The sequence below is a fragment of the Psittacula echo genome (genome assembly GCF_963264785.1).
Source record: "Psittacula echo genome assembly, chromosome: 4".
NCBI classification, from domain to species: Eukaryota; Metazoa; Chordata; class Aves; order Psittaciformes; family Psittacidae; genus Psittacula; species Psittacula echo.
In genome coordinates this window covers 21694301-21714474 of record NC_137738.1, presented here as the reverse complement: position 1 = coordinate 21714474, position 20174 = coordinate 21694301, and the positions used below count along the sequence as shown (strand labels likewise).

At 36.9% G+C, this 20174-nt stretch overlaps 1 protein-coding gene across 1 annotated transcript in view; it reads left to right on the top strand.

The window, feature by feature from the left end:
• The window catches only part of BIRC6 (baculoviral IAP repeat containing 6), a 178119-nt gene that overhangs the window by 53737 nt on the left and 104208 nt on the right, over nt 1–20174 (top strand). The window contains 19 exon segments of the mRNA XM_080614540.1: nt 1633–1766; nt 2880–3014; nt 3535–3722; nt 4357–4671; nt 5090–5189; nt 5652–5866; nt 6054–6259; nt 6555–6901; nt 7868–8087; nt 9024–9157; nt 11720–11857; nt 12600–12727; nt 13133–13264; nt 15947–16162; nt 16532–16715; nt 17170–17325; nt 17760–17893; nt 18544–18697; nt 19456–19572. Of these exon segments, the coding sequence (XP_080470666.1) occupies nt 1633–1766; nt 2880–3014; nt 3535–3722; nt 4357–4671; nt 5090–5189; nt 5652–5866; nt 6054–6259; nt 6555–6901; nt 7868–8087; nt 9024–9157; nt 11720–11857; nt 12600–12727; nt 13133–13264; nt 15947–16162; nt 16532–16715; nt 17170–17325; nt 17760–17893; nt 18544–18697; nt 19456–19572 (3353 nt within the window).

The following is a 20174-nucleotide window of genomic DNA, read 5'->3' as shown; positions in this document are numbered from 1 at the left end:
TGAACCTGATCATTCCTGCTGGAAGATCAGTAAAAGGCACTGTGCTTATTTAAATATATTTTGTCCAACCCAGATTATTTCACTCTCTGCAATACATTCAAATTCTGATCCAGTTCTACAAAGATCTTGTAACTCCTTTTTATGTTTTATCACCTGCTTGCTTAATAAATCAAACTCTTCACTTAAATCATGCAAGTAAGCGGTTTTAATGTTAAGCCGACCTAGTGGATTAAGCTTTTGAATCTGAGCTCTAAAACAGGTTGTGAAAGTACCCTACTGAATTTTGTCTGACCATTTTTGTGTGTTTTAGTAACCACTATACAGTAGCATGTTGTCTCGTGTTTCCTACATGTCCATTTTTCATAAGGAAAGCATCAGTCTTGCTAGATGTACAGTATGCACTGTTTGTGTAGTACATGCTTGTAGAGGGCAACCTGGATTCATCTAATACTTGTTACTCTTAATATAAAGTTTTCATCTTAAATTTGCTACCTTCTTAGGTGCTTGTAAGCAATTATTGTCCTTCTTTAGAACATCATTTTCTGACTAGTTACAGTCTTAGTACTGTGTGGCAAAAAGCATTGAGCCTAGCCAATATGGAGGCATTTTAACATTCAGAGATGTCTAGAGCCTGTCCTGCCTTGTTGCTGGTATTATCGTATTCATGTAGACATTTATCCTTTTGTGACTACTTGAGCGAAAAAGGCACTTAAACACTCCAGCCTTCTCAGTGTTACTTTCTGGGAGCTTTCCTTGCCTGCTAAAGAATGGAGAAGTTGCTCCAAGGCAGAGAAAAGGGGGTGGAGGAACTTCGTGTTGCTTCTGGTGTGTTCATGAAAGTATTTCATATTTTGGTTCTTACCAGTCAAACCACAAAGTGTTACATGTTTCTCACTTTTGTATCTACACAGATGCATTCTTTCTTTCTAATCCTGTTTAATAATTTGGCCTGATTTCCATTTCTTTCTCCTCTTGTCAGTTGCTGCTAATAGGTATTGGTACACAAAAGAACCCAACACTGATTCTGTTATTACTTTGAATTTTCCTTTTCTTGGCTTATAAAACAATAATTGATTGGGGACTACCTTGTTAACTGAGTGATTGTATAATTTTTTTCTACTGCGAGAGTAAGAGTAATAAGGTTTTCTTCTGCTGAGATACTCAACAAGTGTTGATGGGTATTCCTAGCAGCATTTCCTGATGACAAGCTGAGGTTGAATTAGTTTTGCTGTTTTGAAAACAGTACTGTGTATTGACTTTAGGTAAATGTCTGATTTACCACGTGCAGGCATGCATATTGCTGTGTCTGATTGTCTGAGGCTTGCAGTTCTAGTTTCCATGTCCAAGTGTGATTATGTGTTATGTCTCTAGGACAGTATTACATCTTCAGAACAACTTAGTAACAAAGAGTTACTTACTTAGTTAGCGTTATAAGCTGTTTGAAAAGGTCACCTAATAAATCACTTTCATGAAATATAATAACTGGTAATTTCTAAGATATGTCAATTGAATAAAAAGAATAGTTTGGAATATACTAAAACCTGATGATTAAATATTTGGCCTTTTTCTGTAAATTATTTTATATAAATTCTTGGTGTTTGAATAGTGCTCTTTGTCTTTTTTTGTTTGCAGATACGGATTATATAGTTCACCTTTTGATCCAGTTCTGTTTGATTTGGAAATAAGTGGCTCTTCTTGTAAAAATGTATACAACAGCAGCATTGGAGTACAATCAGATGAAATTGATTTGTCTGATGTTCTATCAGGTATGTATGTTTTACCGTTACCTATCATAGAAGAATTAGTAATTCTTTCTACTATACTGTTTTCCTTTAGTGAGGATGGGATGTTATACTTGCCATCTGTTTTATAGCTGTACATAATGAAGTTCAAGATATTCTTTGCATCTGGAGATCTCTTACATTTCCTGTAGCCCTTAGGGCAAGAAAAAAGACTCTTTTTGGTATTTGTTCTTTTCTTATCTTCTGGAAGATCTAAGAAAAGGCTAGAGATTAAACAGAAAGGCTGCTGTCATTCCCTGGGTCTGACTCGTCTAGGAAGCATCTGTCCCTTCTATTGAGCAGCTTCCTTGAGATGTGTTATTATTCTTTTAAACTAGCAACCACCTTATAGACAGAGAAATCTAAATGGATTTTTCTGAAGTTGGCAAGCTGCCACATGGCACTCTTTTACTTAAATATTACAGATTTAATGAGATGTTCTCTGTTTCAGACACATTAAAATACCTTAAAGCATATTTATATCCGTCCTCTTACATTAGATCGTAAGTGAATCTTTAGGCCTTGGAATGTCCTAAGAATGAGACAGTTTTTACCTTTCAGGAAACTCTTTTCATAGCAAGCAAATTCATCAGTCATAGTGACTTCTTTCCTTGCCTTTTCTTGTATGGTTTTATCCATCTCCTTCCCATCTCCCTCCATATATCACTGTGAATTTGTTAGTATATTGAGTAGTAGTCTAGTTTTTAATCTAACTTGGTGTATGATTTTGGTCTGTTATTTACTTTCTCTTCTTTCCAGTAGCATCAATACTTTTGCAAGGTAATTTTCTTACAGTGTGGAAAGAACATCATCATGTATAATTTTTATCTGGAATTAAGAAGATTACACTATGCTACTGCTGTTACATTTGTTAGTGTGATTTACTAAGATACTCTGCTCAGATTTGGCAGTATTATCCATTAAAAAATATATTTCCATTTATATTGTGAATGTGATAGTGTTAAGGTGTTTGTTCCACAAAATGAAGTAATAAAATATGTGGATTGTGTTTAGTTGTTCCTTTCAGCTCTTCATGACTTGAAATGTCACTATCAAGAAAACATAAGCTCATTGTACAGATATTTATTTCTCTTTCAGGAAATGGGAAAATAAGTAGCTGTGCAGCTGCTGAAGGTAGTTTTACTTCCCTTACTGGACTTCTGGAAGTTGAACCTCTGCACTTCACCTGTGTTTCAACAAGTGATGGAACTAGAATAGAAAGGGACGATGCAAGTACGTTTACTGGTATATACAATTTTTCATTTTTTTCTACTTAGCATAGTTCCACAATACAGTTATTTTTAATTGGACATAATGAACATTGTGTGCCAAACAGATTGTATATAGCTTTGTAAGTGTTGAAATGTGTTTTGGTTTTTTAAATAGTTACTTCTTCGAGCTTAACAAACAAACAAAAAAATGTATTAGATTGGATCGATTTTTTTTCTGTCAAAGAGGGTAACATACAAGCTCGCATCTTTACTTTGCAGCCTTATGTAGCAAAAGAATTCCAGGGTATTAGGTGGCTTTTCTGTAATGAGAATGTTGCATGTATCATGAGTGTGCATAGTCTGTAAACCATATACTTTGTAATTCAAGATGATACTGCTTTTTAGCAAGAACTGGATAAAAGGAGATCTTCCTCTTGTTATTACATGGCTCTTAACAATTAGTAAGGAATTAATTTAAAGGTGTATTTTATCATTTATTTTCTACATCCATGTTTTTGTTTTGTTTGTTTGCTTCATGCCAGTGAGTACCTTTGGGGTTACCCCAGCAGTTGGTGGCCTCTCTTCTGGAACAGTTGGGGAAGCCTCGACAGCACTGAGTTCAGCAGCCCAGGTAGCTTTGCAGTCTCTCTCTCATGCAATGGCCTCAGCCGAGCAACAGCTCCAGGTGCTGCAAGAGAAACAGCAGCAGCTTTTGAAGCTTCAGCAACAGGTTGGAGGCTATTTAGCTATTTTTTAATGGTGTCTCTAAACTTCAAAAGCTGAGAAAGTAGTCACAGAGCTAGTCACCTTTTTTTTTTTCCGTTTTTATTTTTTTCCTTTTTTTTTCTCCATACCGTATGTGAGGAAGGAACAGCTCTGCACTGTTATTAATGCTGAGTGTCTCTCATGCTTCTTTGGTCTTTCTGACTTTTTTTTTTTTTGTTATTTTGAGGGTGGGTTGGGAGTTTGTAATGAAGACCAAGTCTTAATATGTAAGTGTATCAGTCTGAAATTGAAAAAGCCCACTGAAGTGAGAAGTGCAAATGCTGACACAGGAAAATACCAGTCATAAAGCTACTGTCAGTATGAAGCTTGGCTGTGCTGACCCTGTTTTGCTGTTCACTTGTAGATTTTTTATTATTTTTGATTTCTCCAATTAATTACTCACATTCCTCAGCAAGGAAGGTTAAATTGAACAGTATTTAATTTTTCAGCTTCTAGTTGCCTATCTAACATGCCTGTTTTGAAGGTAGCTTGGATTTATTAAATTTAGTTTTGTAATGAAAGTTGCACTTGAAGTTCAATATGACTGCTGTGTTCACAAGTATTATCTGCTGCATACACTGCTTTAATTTTCCCCACAGAAAGCTAAGCTGGAAGCAAAACTGCATCAGACAACAGCAGCGGCAGCGGCAGCAGCATCAGCAGTTGGTCCTGTTCACAACTCTGTGCCTTCTAATCCAGTAGCAGCCCCAGGGTTCTTCATCCATCCTTCAGATGTCATTCCACCCACACCAAAAACAACTCCTCTATTCATGACTCCACCTTTGACTCCTCCTAACGAGGCAGTTTCTGCTGTTATTAATGCAGAACTTGCTCAGCTTTTCCCTGGTTCAGTCATTGATCCCCCAACAGTTAACCTTGCAGCACATAACAAAAATACAAGCAAGTCCAGAACGGTAATTATTTTTGTTTGTTTTTTGTTAGGGAAGCAAAATGCTCTTAAGCTGTATCAGTATCTGATTTGTACTTAAGTGCTTGTAAAAATCTGTTGATTTGGATGAGATGTGAAATGTACAGCACTAAATTTAGACTACATGAAAAGGAAGACTTAACAAAGCATGATGGAGTTGTTAATAGTACCTCAAATGGTTTCTTTTAATTAAAGCTAGCTTAACTGTATAAGGAATTATTAAACCTTTGAACTTAGTAGTTAATATATTTTCATGGTTCATGCTCAGATGTAAGTGTAGCAAGGTGTTGTGAAAATTGCACATCTTTAAATCACAAGAGGTTTTCTTAGTCTTTTGAGAAGAGCAGATTATAAATGCATAGATTTTAATGACTTAATTTTACTGATGTTTTCGCACTCCTCAGAATCCACTTGGATCTGGTCTTGCCCTTGCAATATCTCACGCTTCACATTTTCTTCAACCTCCACCTCATCAGTCAATTATTATAGAGCGAATGCACTCAGGTAAAAAACAGAATTCCTAATAATAATTTTGACACATTTTCAAATAAGTGTTCCAGAGTGTTGAGTAAGTTGCTTAGCTGCAGTCTCACTTGGCTTCCCAAAGAAAAGATATTTCTCAGTTTGCATTTCTGTTGTATCTGGAAATTTAAGTCCCAATGTTCAGTGATCGGTTATCAAGGTAAAAAGTTCTGAGGGCTGAGCGAGTATGTTGGGTCTCTGGACAGAGAACCTGTTCTGAAGTAATGCTTACAAAGTCTAACTACTTCAAACTAGTTGAAGCCAAAATTTCTTTTCAAAGTATGCAAGCTGTAGTAAGATATTCTGAGATTGTGCAGCTATTTTTAGCCTGAAATATACGCCTGTTGAAGAATATGTAGATAATGGCTTTATTGTCTGAGAAGTAACATCTCTTTGAGGTTTAGCACACACTGGCATTTAGGCCATCCTGTGTTTTTCCGCTAGGAGCAAGAAGATTCGTGACCTTAGATTTTGGAAGACCTATACTACTGACGGATGTATTGATTCCCACTTGTGGAGATTTGGCTTCTTTGTCAATTGACATCTGGACTTTAGGAGAAGAAGTGGATGGAAGGCGACTGGTAGTGGCTACTGACATTAGCACGCATTCACTTATTCTACATGACTTGTTACCACCCCCAGTTTGCAGGTTTATGAAGGTAAAAGTTAATTTAGACTGCATACTCTATCTTCTAAACTCTTGATATTTGGTAATAATATATGAACTTTCACTTAAGTTCTCTTTAGACCAAACTTTAGTTGGCTGTATTTTTTTTAATTAACTTTTTACTTTATTTTTCCTGTTTTGATACAATTTTGTTACAGTATAGTTGTGTTCTTTTTCAGATCACTGTTATTGGTCGATATGGTAGCACAAATGCCAGAGCAAAAATCCCGTTAGGATTTTATTATGGCCATACCTATATCTTACCCTTTGAAAATGACTTGAAACTAATGCATGATCCCCTCAGAGAAGGTGAAGCTGCAAATCAGCCAGAAATTGACCAACATTTGGCAATGATGATTGCATTGCAAGAAGACATACAATGCAGGTTAGAAGAATGTACTTCCTGATTATTTGAACTTAAGTACTGGGATATCATAATGTTGTAGATGTATTTTTATTTTTTTCTTCCCATGATAGTCTTCAGACTAAAGAAGACTCTGCCTTTGTTGTAGTGTTATATCAGTGAACATCTTTTATAGTAGTAATAAAAAGACTGCAGCGTATTACTGCTTTAACAGTGCATTCAAAATGGACCAGAAGTTGTCTTCTGGCAGGATGACTAAAATGTATTGGTATTTGCTGGTATCTGTTGAATTGTCTGTTGGAATGTTTCCCTTTAGGTACAATTTGGCCTGTCACCGGTTAGAAATCCTTCTGCAGAGTATTGACCTGCCACCACTCAATAGCGCTAACAATGCCCAGTACTTTTTACGAAAGCCAGATAAGGCAGTAGAAGAAGATAGCAGAGTCTTTTCTGCTTACCAGGACTGCATTCAGCTACAGCTTCAACTCAACTTGGCTCATCATGCTGTTCAGAGGCTCAAAGTAGCTTTAGGTGCAAGCAGGAAAACACTGAAGGAGCAGTCTGATCCAAAAGAGTTGATTCAGATGTCATCCACAGAACAGTTACGCACCATCATTAGATACTTACTGGATACCTTGCTTAGTTTGCTTCATTCTTCCAATGGTTAGTATTCTTTGAAGTCGATACTTTTGTCATGTTAGTAACAACAACTTGCAAGTGTTTCTACTCCTTGATCTATACTTGCCCACTATAAAGCTTTTATGCTATGTTCAGATATGTTTTAATGTGATTTTAGTACGTGGTAATATATAGTGCAAAGGTTCACCAGTGGATGACGTGAGCACTTCCTGCTCCTGAAAAGGGTAGGAGAGGGTGTTGAGGTCCTTCTCCATTTTCTGTAGTCCTGGCTGCATATTCCTTTGTTCAGACACTCATCTAATCCCTTTGTGGACTGATTCAGTTTGCTGAAGTAGGAAAAGACTGCCCAGGCAGAATATTCAGATTGTTTTTATAGTTAGAAGCAGCTTGTGGAAGGATGCATGAGAATCAAAGCCTATGCAACACCTGAGATAGATTAGACAGTTATAAGTGGGGAGGGGAAGCAGAAATTGCTTGGGGGGGTGGGAGGAGTGGAGTGTGTGTGTGGAGTAATAAATCCATTATCCCCACACAGTTTGTGATTATTAATATCCAGTAAGGATTTTTATTTCCTAAACTTGCCATGGAATGAGTTCTTGGAGAATCAGAATTGAAGTCTGAGTAGGAGTGGTGGGGTTTGTCTTGCTTTGAAAACATAAAGGCAAAACATTGTTACATTGTTCTGTTGATAGGCAGCTGTGGCTGTCTTGTAATTTTCTGTACCAGTTTGTTCTTAAGCAAAACTAGGGTTTTTTACTCTGCGTAGATTCTGTGGGAATATGTGCACAGACGTGAAACGGATTTGGTTTTGACCAAATGGCCTGGTCTTTATGGGTTACCTGCAAATTGTCATCTCCCCATGTGTTCTTTCCTCCTTCCCCCTGTGCCAGTTAGTCTAATCTTGCAGTGTTTAAAACTTCCTACAGACTCTTTCCTCCTAGGTTTTGAAGCCATTGTCTCCTTAAACATTGTTGCTTCTTTTCTTAAAAGGGCACTCTGTTCCTGTGGTTCTGCAAAGTACTTTCCATGCTCAAGCTTGTGAAGAATTGTTTAAACATCTGTGTATTAGTGGAACCCCTAAGATACGGTTGCATACTGGCCTTCTGCTTGTTCAGCTCTGTGGAGGAGAAAGATGGTGGGGTCAATTTCTCTCAAATGTACTGCAAGAATTATACAATTCAGAGCAACTTCTCATATTCCCACAAGACAGGTAAGCTGTAAGTCTATATTGATATGTTACCTTTAAATCACTTCAATAATTCTGTTGTTCATAACCTAACATTGGAATTGACAATATATGGCTGAAGGATGCTTACCCATCTCTATTCCATTGATTTAAGAAATAGTCCCCAAAAGCACTGCAAACGATAAATGTCTGATTTCAGTTATTTATTGCACCTATTTGGTGCTTGCGCCACAATTAGTTGCTCTTTTTCCATAGAGATCTTTGCATACCTAGCAGGATTTCTCCCTAGTGTCAAAAATTGCCTTCTCCTTTACCAGTCTTAAGTGCACCCTTATTGTAGAGCTGCTTTTCTAATGTGTTTGGAAGTAGGGTTGAGACAGGAAAGCATACTATTAGCATTTAATACAAAGGAGTTCTCTGAGATAAGAGCAAACAAGCATAGAGCTGAGCAATGAAAGTTAGGTGTGTTGATTGTTTCAGGTTATTGATTGAGGTCTTTGATATTCTAAACATTAGCATTTATTTTAATCAAATATATTTGCTGTTCTGTGGCTTTCTGCCTTATTTGGACAGCAGTATTTATATCTTCTTTTTTTTTTTTTTGAAATTAATTAATTCAAGGATATACGAATATTTAATTCTCTATCCTTGCTATGTAGTACATCATATCTAATAGGAAATAAAACAGATGAGATCTTATGTCAGATGTACAAAGTAGAATGCTCTGCTGACCTCTTGAGGATGAAAGAGAAAATGTTCACCTTAAAACACTGAGTTATCCTGTCAACAATAGATCATGAAATCCAGTTCAGTTGCTGGACCCATAGTACTGCTTTCAGTAGCAATCTGCTTGTGTCTCAGATGAAAGCCTTGGGAAATATTGTTTTATAAGGGGTGTTTCACGGTATTACTGGGTCTGAAAAAGAAATAAAATCTTAAATATGTAAATTTTATTTTTAGGGTCTTCATGTTGCTTTCTTGCATTGGCCAAAGATCGCTTAGCAACAGTGGTGTTTTAGAAAGTTTACTTAATCTCCTGGATAACCTGCTGTCACCACTGCAACCTCATTTACCTGTGCACAGAAGAACTGAAGGTAGCCCTCTAATCTGGGAATGTATATTTTCATATTCATTAGAAGCTAGAAAATTGAGAGATTAGCTCACAATTTGGTGCATTAAAAGAAGAAATTGCTTGGTTACTGTATTTCCAAAACACAGTTGTCTTTAAAAATGTGCTGAAACTTCCTGTTCTTTAAGTGCTAAAAGAGATTCCTCCCCTCACCCCCACTTAAACCTGAGGCAAAATCTATTTGGTTGCTTTTAATTCAGCTAGGAAGCTTCAAAGTTTTAACTAAGTGGGGGAACATCCAATGTGTATACAGCTCCAGTTGTTTTTGTGAATAACTTTGGAATTTAGAATTTTGGAAATAAGTGCCGTTTCTGCTCTGTTGATCCTTTTCTAACTTTCAAGCTTTTGAGGTGAAATGCGGTTATGAAGACAAGTTTGTTAGGTGTATCTGTGAGGTTTCTGCAAACTACATAGGTTTTTTTGTAATCACAAGGAACTTACCTTTTCTTTTTACCCTGAAAAATTACTGAAGTTAAATTCTCCCAACTTGTTTTTCTGTGAGTGTTTTCTTAACCACCTGATGTTGAAGAAAATGCTTGCTTTTGAAACCATCAGACTCTAGGCTACTTCGTTTGTTTTGTACGTATAGCAGAGCATTGTAGAAGATAAGTTGTTGAAAATTCTTAGCCTTGTGAAGTTGGTACATGCCAGCTGAGACTCTCCTTACTTATTTACCTTGTCTCCTGATGTAAACAAGCCTTCAGCTCATGTCAGAAGCTGTCCTATTACTTCCCATTGGCCTATGTTGTACTTTTTCAAGGCCATATCCTTCTGTAGTCTCTAACTAATTTGAGCCAAACCCAAGCTTACATCTCCTCTACTTCTGTTTGCACTCTCCCCACAGCTGCCAATTCCTTTCATAGCTCTTGCCTTACTAGTTGTCCTCATGGAGGACTTTAGGAAGCAGAAGTAACTGATACTTCAGAGCTTTATTTGCTGGTCTTCCAGCTTCCTTCCTCCTGGACAGTACAGGTGAGTACTAGGGCATTATTATGTGTGATGGAAGCATCAGGTGCGCAGAAGAAATCTTTTCTTGAGAGCTGTCGTGAATAACCGAGTGTCAAAGGGGGAAAACTTAATGGGGAAAAAGTCAGAAAGGAAAAGGACAATCAGCACAAGAGGTGAGTGTTGTGAGTAGAGAAAAGTTGTAAGCTTTGAGGCAGAGAGGGGGGAAGAAGTAAGCAAGGCACTTGGAGGGAGGGAGAGAAACTGAAAATTTCTATTTATTTACTTATTTAAGCAATAAAAGGGAAAGAAATGCACTTATTTAGACAGAAGTATGAAAAGGTATATACTTCACCCTGCAGCAGGCCTCCCTCCTTTTTATTCTGCCAACTTAAAAGGTATGTAGCGGTCACCAGTGCTACTCATTTTTATTCTTGCAATTAAGTCTGCAGTTCCTGTTCAGGTCCTGTAATGGAGAGGTCTCCTGTTCCGCTGCCTGCTTGGGGTGGGTTGCTTTCTGCCAGTGTGGAGAGGAAACTGGAATTAAGTCAGGGCCTGTATCCTATTGCTTGGGCTGACAGCTGCTATGTGTGATTTTGGAGAAAGCATTTCTGTGCTTTAGTTTTCTTGTTTGATCTGGAATTAAAAATAGTTTGAGCTAATTAAAGTTTTTTTTGAGGTCAGTGAACGAAAAGTGTAGTGTAGTTAAATGTGGCTGTCAGCACAGTGCACAGATTTGAAAATGTGAGTTTAATCTCTAGTACTGATGACTTTACTGTATTGACATGATGTACAAGTATGCTGTCTGCATAATGGCTGTGATTAAGTGGTCATTAATTGTAGGCTTCTGGTGTTTATTGGGCACTCATGAGTTCACTTCAGAAGTGTACATTTGGATTTGCACACAAAGATTTTTCATGCATGATATTCAAGATGTAGGGTTTTTTCCTGCCTATACAAAAAAATAGTGCATTTAATGTTTGTGAGACTGAAATAGGCAATAGCCAGTCCCTAGTGCTGCCAGCATGGTTCATGTCGTCTGGACTCAGTCTTGGCTTTCCGACATCTTAATCAAATGGCTACATGAAAATACACTAACAAAGGAGTAAGAATAAAGGTATTTGCGTGCATGGTTCTAACTGCCTTGTTGGAGACCTGATTGATAGAGGAATTTCACACTATGGAATGTGAGACATCTAATTTATGTGTCTTAATGCAAGCAGCTGCCATTCTGCATTTGTTTTTTAGGAAAAGTAGCCATACAATTTTTGGTTATTTCTTCTTTTAAATGCTGCTTAATTTTTAGCTTTAATAGTAGAGGTGAAGCTGTTGACTTCTGACTTCCTCAAACTTAGAGAACTGTGGCGTACTCTCTTGCACTTGAGTTCTATACTGAGTGTTTGATTTCTTCCTTCATTTGTGAGTGCTCAGACTCACATGCTCATTAAAAAAAGAAAAATGGTGTGGAATCTTTGTGGCCTAGTGAAATGTATGCCATCGAGTGCTTTTTATGGTTTCTTTAAAATTAGTTTGTTATGGCTTTAAAACTTCATTAAGACACTCAAATCTGTTTATTTTGAAGGAGTTTTAGACATTCCCATGATCAGCTGGGTTGTAATGCTGGTGTCCAGGCTGCTGGATTATGTAGCTACTGTTGAAGATGAAGCAGCCACAGCCAAGAAACCTCTGAATGGAAAAGAAAGGGATCGATTTTTGACAGGTATTTAACACTTAATATCAAAACTTGCTTCTGTGGGTATTGGTTTGGGATCTGTGCAAGTACTTATATATTCAATTCACGTGAAAAATAAGATTTTAAAAACAGATGTTGTGATCATTTTATTTGCACTGTTGTCTGCTTCCCCCTTCTTAGAAACATAATCTCTTTCATTTTTTTAAAAATGAAAAATGCAACATCAATTTTAGTTTGTAAAATGCTTATATATTATCCTGTGAATCTGTGATGAAGCAATTTAGATTAGACCATATTGAGACAGTTTGTGTTGTGAGAAAATGACTTCATAACTGCTTTCATATTTGCCATGGTATTTGTAGCCAGTATTTCTAAATGCATTTTTTGTCTCCTTATTTTTGTTACTGTTGAAGTGAATTAATTGTGTTTTTCTTTGAACATCTTTTCTAAAGATAAAAACTGTAAAGCTTTTGTGTTATGGAAGCTGTTTTGGTATTTTTAGTTATGACATTCTTGCTTTTACACCCTTATATGCTGTAAAAATAGCAAAAACAAGATAGTACCACTGGATTTTAAAGTAACACAAAAACATTACCATCAGTGGTGATAGTTGCATAACACTCCAAGAGTTAGATTTTGCTTGTTTCTTCAGCATTTAGTGTACGGACATGCTAACCATTGCTGCAATGTAAATCCTTTTCTTTGGAGTTAAGTGAAGTTTAATAATACGGGGTTTTTTTATTTTTTATTTTTTTCCTATTTCCATTAGGAAACCAGTGGAGTTTTATAAATAATAGCCTTCACACTCAGAGTCTGAGCAGATCTACTAAAGGCAACAGTATCCTAGATAGAGTGTATTCCCGAAAGATCAGAAAACAGCTTGTGCATCATAAACAGGTGACTTCCAGCATGGTAGTGGTTATTTTCACACATGTATATCTCATTTCTTTGAACAGCTTTGGCCCTGGGACTCATTCAGCCTTGCTTTTGCATAGGTCTGGTTCTGTAGCTAAAGGCTGCCTAACTTCTTTGACATTTGTCTCAAACCGTGGGGCATGGGGTCTGCTGGAAGAACTGATGTTGGAATGTACTGTTGCACTCTGTGGCTCATATTGGACAATAAATTGAACTTTCTAGATAGGTGCTTGCACTCAGGTGCACCCAGATCTAAGCTGTAATTTTAAAGTATTTTAAAAGCTCAAGTTACAATTTGAACTGAAGATTGCTATCATATGAACATACTGATCCTTTTAACATCTTATTGCTTAATTTTCATTTTTTCCTATTAACATTTTCTTTTAGCAACTTAACTTATTAAAAGCAAAACAGAAGGCTTTGGTGGAACAGATGGAAAAAGAGAAAATACAAAGCAACAAAGGATCATCATACAAACTTTTAGTAGAACAGGCAAAACTAAAGCAGGCTACTTCAAAGGTACGATGCTCTGAAACTAACTGACTTCCTGTCCTTTGTGTGAAAAGACCTGTTCCTGCAAAGTCATTTTTATCCTTCGTTGACCTTATTTTAAACAGTTGTTTCATCATGGCTGCTATCAAGTATATTGTGATACTGAAAACAGCAGCCATCTGGAAATTTCTTGCATTGTGAAAGATAGTTCGTCCTTCTGCAGGGGTTTTGTAGTAGTCGTGGCCAAAATCACCAATAATCTTGTAGCTTTGGAAGTGCCAGTCATATCTTTAAACTTAGGATAACATACACCAATAGACACAGAATCATAGAATAGTTAGGGTTGGAACGCACCTTAAGATCATCTAGTTCCAACCCCCCTGCCATGTGCAGGGACACCTCACACCAAACCATGTCACCTAAGGCTCTGTCCAACCCACTACAGTCACTAATGAATAGTCCCTTCCCAGCATCCTTATAGGCCCTCTTCAGATACTGGGAGGCTGCTATGAGGTCTCCACGCAGCCTTCTCTTCTCCAGGCTGAACAGACCCAACTTTCTCAGCCTGTCTTCATACAAGAGGTGCTCCAGTCCCCTGATAATCCTCGTGGCCCTCCTCTGGACTTGTTCCAACAGTTCCATGTCCTTTTTATGTTGAGGACACCAGAACTGTACACAATACTCCAAGTGAGGTCTCATGAGAGCGGAGTAGAGGGGCAGGATCACCTCCTTTGACCTGCTGGTCACGCTCCTTTTGATGCAGCCCACGATACGGTTGGCTTTCTGGGCTGTGAGTTCACACTGCCGGCTCATGTTCATTTTCTCATCAACCAACACCCCCAAGTCCTTGAGAAAAACATGTAAAATAGCATTTTATATGGCTAACTTTTATGCATTATGTTCTTCTGGATTATCTCCTGGTTGAGTAATCAGAAAATAATCATGCTAATGACTGTCTCCCCAAACTGATAAATACAACTTTTGAGAATGCTTTCTGAACTTTCTCAGAAGCTTCTTAGCTCCCTAAAACTACATACCATGCAAATTGTGGCATCTTGGAGTAAGCCCCAAATAGGATCATAGAATCATAGAATAGGTAGGGTTGGAAAGGACCTTAAGATCATCTAGTTCCAACCCCCCTGCCATGAGCAGAGACACCTCACTAAACCATGTCACCCAAGGCTCTGTCCAAGGAGGATCACCTCTTTCAACCTGCTGGTCACACTCCTTTTGATGCAGCCCAGGATATACTGGGAGTGGACATGGTAGTTAAAAGAGTTACTTTGATTATGAGAAGAAGTGCTGAAATGTAGGGATTTCTGGAGATGGCAACATGGACTTTGCAGGGAACACAAAAAAGAAAAAAAAAATGTGTAAACCTTTCTAGCTACCAAACTTTAAATATTTACTCTCTGGTTCCAGAATTGCTGATGTCTGTTAGGATGACTGAAAGTAGACCTGTGGAAAGAGATTGTAGAATGTTACTCTTACAGGCAATCTAAAGGGAATTCTTAGAACTTCCTGTAATTATGAAAAAAAAAAAATTAAAACATATAAACACAAAAAAAACCAACAAAATTTAAACTCCAGCATAAAAATAAAGCCCTAAGTTTTCACTAACTTTGCTTGTCATGAGCTGTTCTTTCCTGTGCTATCTTCTGCTTTATTCCAGCAGGTTATAGGAAGGGGGCTACTCCACTGGTGGCCCACTTGAAACATCTTTAAACCAGTCACTGGCTGAAATAATGCTGTGCAGCTATTTAAGTTTCACTTTATAGCAGCCATTTTGCATCAAAAAAGCATTTAGAACTAAAGAGTTTTCCCTTACACTATCTTAACATCTAGCCATGGTATTATTTGATAGTTGCATTTCATGCATTTTTAACTATTTTGCCTACTAATCACTTTCAGTTATGACAAGTGAGTAACTTAAAACATTCATTGCATTTAGGAGAAAGCTGAAACCTGTGTGTTAGTAAACAGTTCTTTCTTTGGTCTGCTACAGTAGACTCACTACTTAAGTGAGATTGTAAGAGTCATTTGTACTAATTTTAGTCTGCTTGTGTAGCTGATAGAATGAACTGAGCTGCTAAATGTGTGCCCTTGGTGGATGGGAGGATTAATCGAAGCACCTTCTTTCCTCTGTTGAATACATAGGCCCTCTGTCAAAAAGACTGTAGTTTAGAGCCTGATCAGGTTCAGTTCAGGACTAGTTCAGTTTATGGTGGCTAATCGACACTTTGTACTCTGGAAAGTATTAAGAAAGTTAGAACTTACTGATAGTTTACTTAATGTGAAAAAATAAGAAGTCAGCATTCTTGTAGGGATAAATTTCCAGATTAGCTGTTTTTATATGCAGTTTGCTCCATGGTAACTGTAGCTTTATGTGCAGGTGTGGAAATAAGAAACAAACTTCTAAAATACATATTCTCAATATGTTTTATGTCAAAGATCAAGGCTTAATTGGCATTTGTCCTGAACTGGTTCTCATATGAGACTTTCACCCGAGATAACATCCTGCCAGAATGAATTTCTGCCAGTAAAGCTTTAATTCTGTTCCAGATTCTCATATATTCTTACACTCTCTCTCTCTCTCTCTTTTTTTTAAAAGTTATGCAGTTCTGGTATTACTGTCTCAGATTTTCACTGGAAAAAGATTTAGAGCTTAGTTTGAAAATGTGGCTGGTTTTTCAAATTTTATTTCTGCAGCACTTCAAGGACTTAATACGCCTACGTCGGACTGCAGAATGGCCTCGTTCTACTTTAGATACAGAAGTATCAACAGCAAAGGAAACTCCAGAAATTGAACCACTTCCATTTACATTGGCACATGAACGTTGCATTTCAGTAGTGCAGAAGCTGGCACTCTTTCTCTTGTCCATGGACTTTACTTGTCATGCAGATTTACTTCTGTTTGTTTGTAAGGTAAACAGACTACGGAACATCACTTTGTAGTTGCAATGGACACTGCATTGCATTAGCTTTCTATTGCTGCTTTTTTGCAGGCTTGATGGTAAAAATTAGCTGCAGCATTAAAACTTCTAATAACCTCTGGTGAGGTAGTTCTTATGATCTGTCACCCTTTGTGTAACTTAGAATATGATGGCTTCAAAACCTCATAGAAATAGTAACTTAAAAAATATTTTCATATAAGTACAGTTGCAAAATTATGAAATCTAAGCTAGTAAAAATACTTCATTTGCTTCTGTACCAAAGGTAACAATCATAAAATTTAAAACTACTACATATTTTCAGTGTTAAATATGAATAGGCATATATTTCTTTTTCTTACAGGTTCTTGCTAGAATTGCCAATGCTACAAGACCAACAATTCATTTATGTGAGATTGTAAATGAGACTCAGTTGGAAAGATTATTGCTGCTTCTTGTGGGAACTGACTTTAACAGAGGAGACATCTCTTGGGGAGGAGCATGGGCTCAGTATTCTTTGACTTGTATGCTGCAGGATATTCTAGCAGGTTTAGTTTATGTTTATATTTTTCAGAATGTACGTTACACTTGAACCTTTCTTCCTTCAATGTTTTTAGGGGTTTTTTATTATTATGTTAGAATCTGCTGACACTGTTAAGATAGGGGAAAAAAAGAAACAAAAAAAAACAAAACAAGAAAAAAACAAACCAAACCAACAAAAACAACAACCAAAATCAAAATAAAACCACCATGATGTTGAGATTAGCATGTAAAGAATGCAATTTAAAATTACAGTTACCATCAATCCTGAATTGGTAACTTGTGCATTGCAAAGTTAATGTTTGTATGGCCCTGATTACGTGAAAATTATTCAGAACTCCTCCACTTGAGGAAGTAGCCCTTAGAGAACTTGAAGAGTTAGGTAAAGAAAAACAGACTGTGGTGTTGGCTGTGGTGTTAATTTGTAACTGAAATTGGTTGTCTGCTTAATTTAATACGTAGGAGAGTTGTTGGCACCTATAGCAGCTGAAGCTATGGAAGAAAGTGCTTTGGGAGAAGATGCTGGAGCTTCGGCTGGGGATTCTGATGACTCTCTTCAGCAATCCACAGTTCAGTTAGTGGAGACAATAGATGAGCCTTTGACCCATGACATCACAGGTACATTATTCCGTGACCTTGATGTATATATGTATACTGGAAAAAGTGGGGGGAAAAAAAAAACCAACCCACAAACTTTGCTGTTATTCATCTTATCAAAATATCAGTAAAGGATTTTTGGTGATAGAATCATAGAATAGTTAGGGTTGGAAAGGACCTTAAGATCATCTAGTTCCAACCCCCCTGCCATGGGCAGGGACATAATAGGTTTCTGAAAATACAGGCAGACTGTGAGCAATTCCACTTAATTTTACACCTAATCAGGAAAAAATAATTATTTTTCTGATTATTTAAAAAAGGCAACTTGATTGCATTCATTAACATTTTCCACTAAGAGCTGTAATATTAAAAGCCTTAAAATTATCTGTTAAGTATCATACATATTTTTTATAATTTGTACTTGGTAATATTAATACTCTTTTAATCATTCAAAGGTGCTCCACCTCTGTCATCTTTGGAAAAAGATAAGGACATTGATCTTGAATTATTGCAGGACCTGATGGAAGTTGATATTGATCCTTTGGATATTGATTTAGAGAAAGATCCTCTTGCAGCCAAAGTCTTCAAGGTATGGTACACCTGCATTTTCAGGACAACCTTTACCTGGGAAATAGTGAAATCCTTTCTCCTTAGTCCACTTCATTCACACATATCTTCATGATCTCATCTTATTACAGTTGATATTGGATCTTGCCATTAAAGACAGGCATACACAAATTGTCTTAATACAGTCTTACATGACTTTTTCTGGGTTTGTGGTCCATATGCTTTCTTAATGTCTTAAATTGACAATTGAGTGGAGATTATTCAATTCTTTCTCTTGCAGACCCCACTACAAATAATCTCTGAGCCTCACTGAGGCTTCAAGCTGCTTCAAGTACAGTTAATGCTGTAGTGTTCTGTCTTAGATAACTTCTCAAAAAATCTGTGTCTTCACTTCCAAATTTACAAAATGGTATGAATGTGAGAACAAAAACTGATGATAATTGGCTTCTTTAGTCTTTCAGATAGCTAACTGCATTGCTGGATTTTGACAATCACTAAGGATTCAGCAGCTTATGGAAACAAAATTTTTTAAAGCTATTGCATCCAATCTCCTGGTTTTCATTTTTTGTAACTTCAGTGTTTGTTGTTTGTCATTACAAATTTTATTCTTTTACTTGGGCAGTCTAAAGAGTTGCTGTTTATTTTTTTCTGTTGTTTTGTTTGTTTTTTAAGCCTATAAGCAGCACCTGGTACGATTACTGGGGTGCTGATTATGGCACCTACAATTACAATCCTTACATTGGAGGCGTTGGAATTCCAGTTGCAAAACCACCGGTAACTACGGAGAAAAATGGATCACAAACTGTGAGCGTATCAGTGTCTCAAGGTAAGTAATGAACTAAAGTTCTGCTCAGGATTCCTTTTCTGAGATACTGTATTTGACACTTTTGCATGTCAAATGATGTAAAGAACCTATGTGTATTAAATGGAAAGAAGTAACTTTTCTATATGCCACAGTTTTTCTGTGGTAGCTGAGAAAATATGTGAAGTTTCTATTTAAATCAGCCTAATACAGCAGAAAATCCTATTTTCTAGCATTTGTGAATTCACTTATAGGCAAGTTTAAAGCTTTCCTGTTTTCTTAGGAAATTTGGGAAGCTCTTTTCTAGTTGGCTGATAGTTTGGATAATTGGCTGTAGCCTAAAGAATGAGGTGGCACACTTGTTTAATTTGGAGTTGATAGGTCTTTCCCTTGCCATGCTGGGGAGAAGCAGCTTTTTAGTTCTTGGTTGAGAACTGTTACTTTAGGAAAAACAGGCTTATCACACATGACTAAATGTGCATATGTTTATTATAGTGACTGTGAAAAGAAATATATGTATGTGTCACAGAAATTTAGTATTTGATTAATTATGTATTTTACACCTGTAAGAATCTTATGTTCAGTTCAGAGTATAAGTTTCTATGTTCTGCTTCCATCACATATTAAAGTGAATCTTCCTGTTAGCAATTCTGAGGTTTGTTTGGTTTGGTGTTTTTTTCAGTTTAATGTGTACTGTATAGCTATATTACTTGCACAGGAAGTAACTGATTATAAATGTCTGTGATATAATTCAGTTTTACCCTGTTTGTTGCCTTGTGTAGCTTTAGATGCACGTCTAGAAGTTGGACTTGAACAGCAGGCTGAGCTGATGCTGAAAATGATGTCTACCCTGGAGGCTGATTCCATTCTACAAGCATTAACAAACACATCTCCTACATGTAACTACATGTTCAAAAATCATTTTCTTCACATAATGACCATGATGCTTTGAAATTTGCAACTAATTTTTTCTGCAGTCACTTAACCGCATGGAAAAAGTTGTATTTTGCTTGAGTTTTCTTGTTAGGCTGAGCATTAGAGATTTTTTTTTCATCAGATTTTTGAGTTATGTGTGTGCATGTATTTAAAACATTTTGTGAAACTGGTCAAATAATGCCGGATTTCTTGGAAAGTACATTGCACTACAGTGGAGGAATTGTTTTTATTTTCTGATCTAGGTGCAAGTGAACATTAAGTTTCCTGGTTTTGTGAACTTGCATTCATTGTGATATTTCACGTTTGAAAACTACTTTGCACTTGACGGTTTCACCTATTTAGTGATGAAAGTGAATAAATTTTAATACAGTTTTAAACTCAGCTGTTCAGTAAGCTTTATGTTATAAGAGCACACATGATGCCAATTTACTCCTGAACATATTTTCAGTGAGTTGCACTGCCTGTCTTGTTAAGATGTGCTTCTTTATAGCTGTTCCGGGTACCTTAATATACATGCAGTCATTAGTTGAATATCTGATAATCGAGTAGGTGTAGTGACATCCTC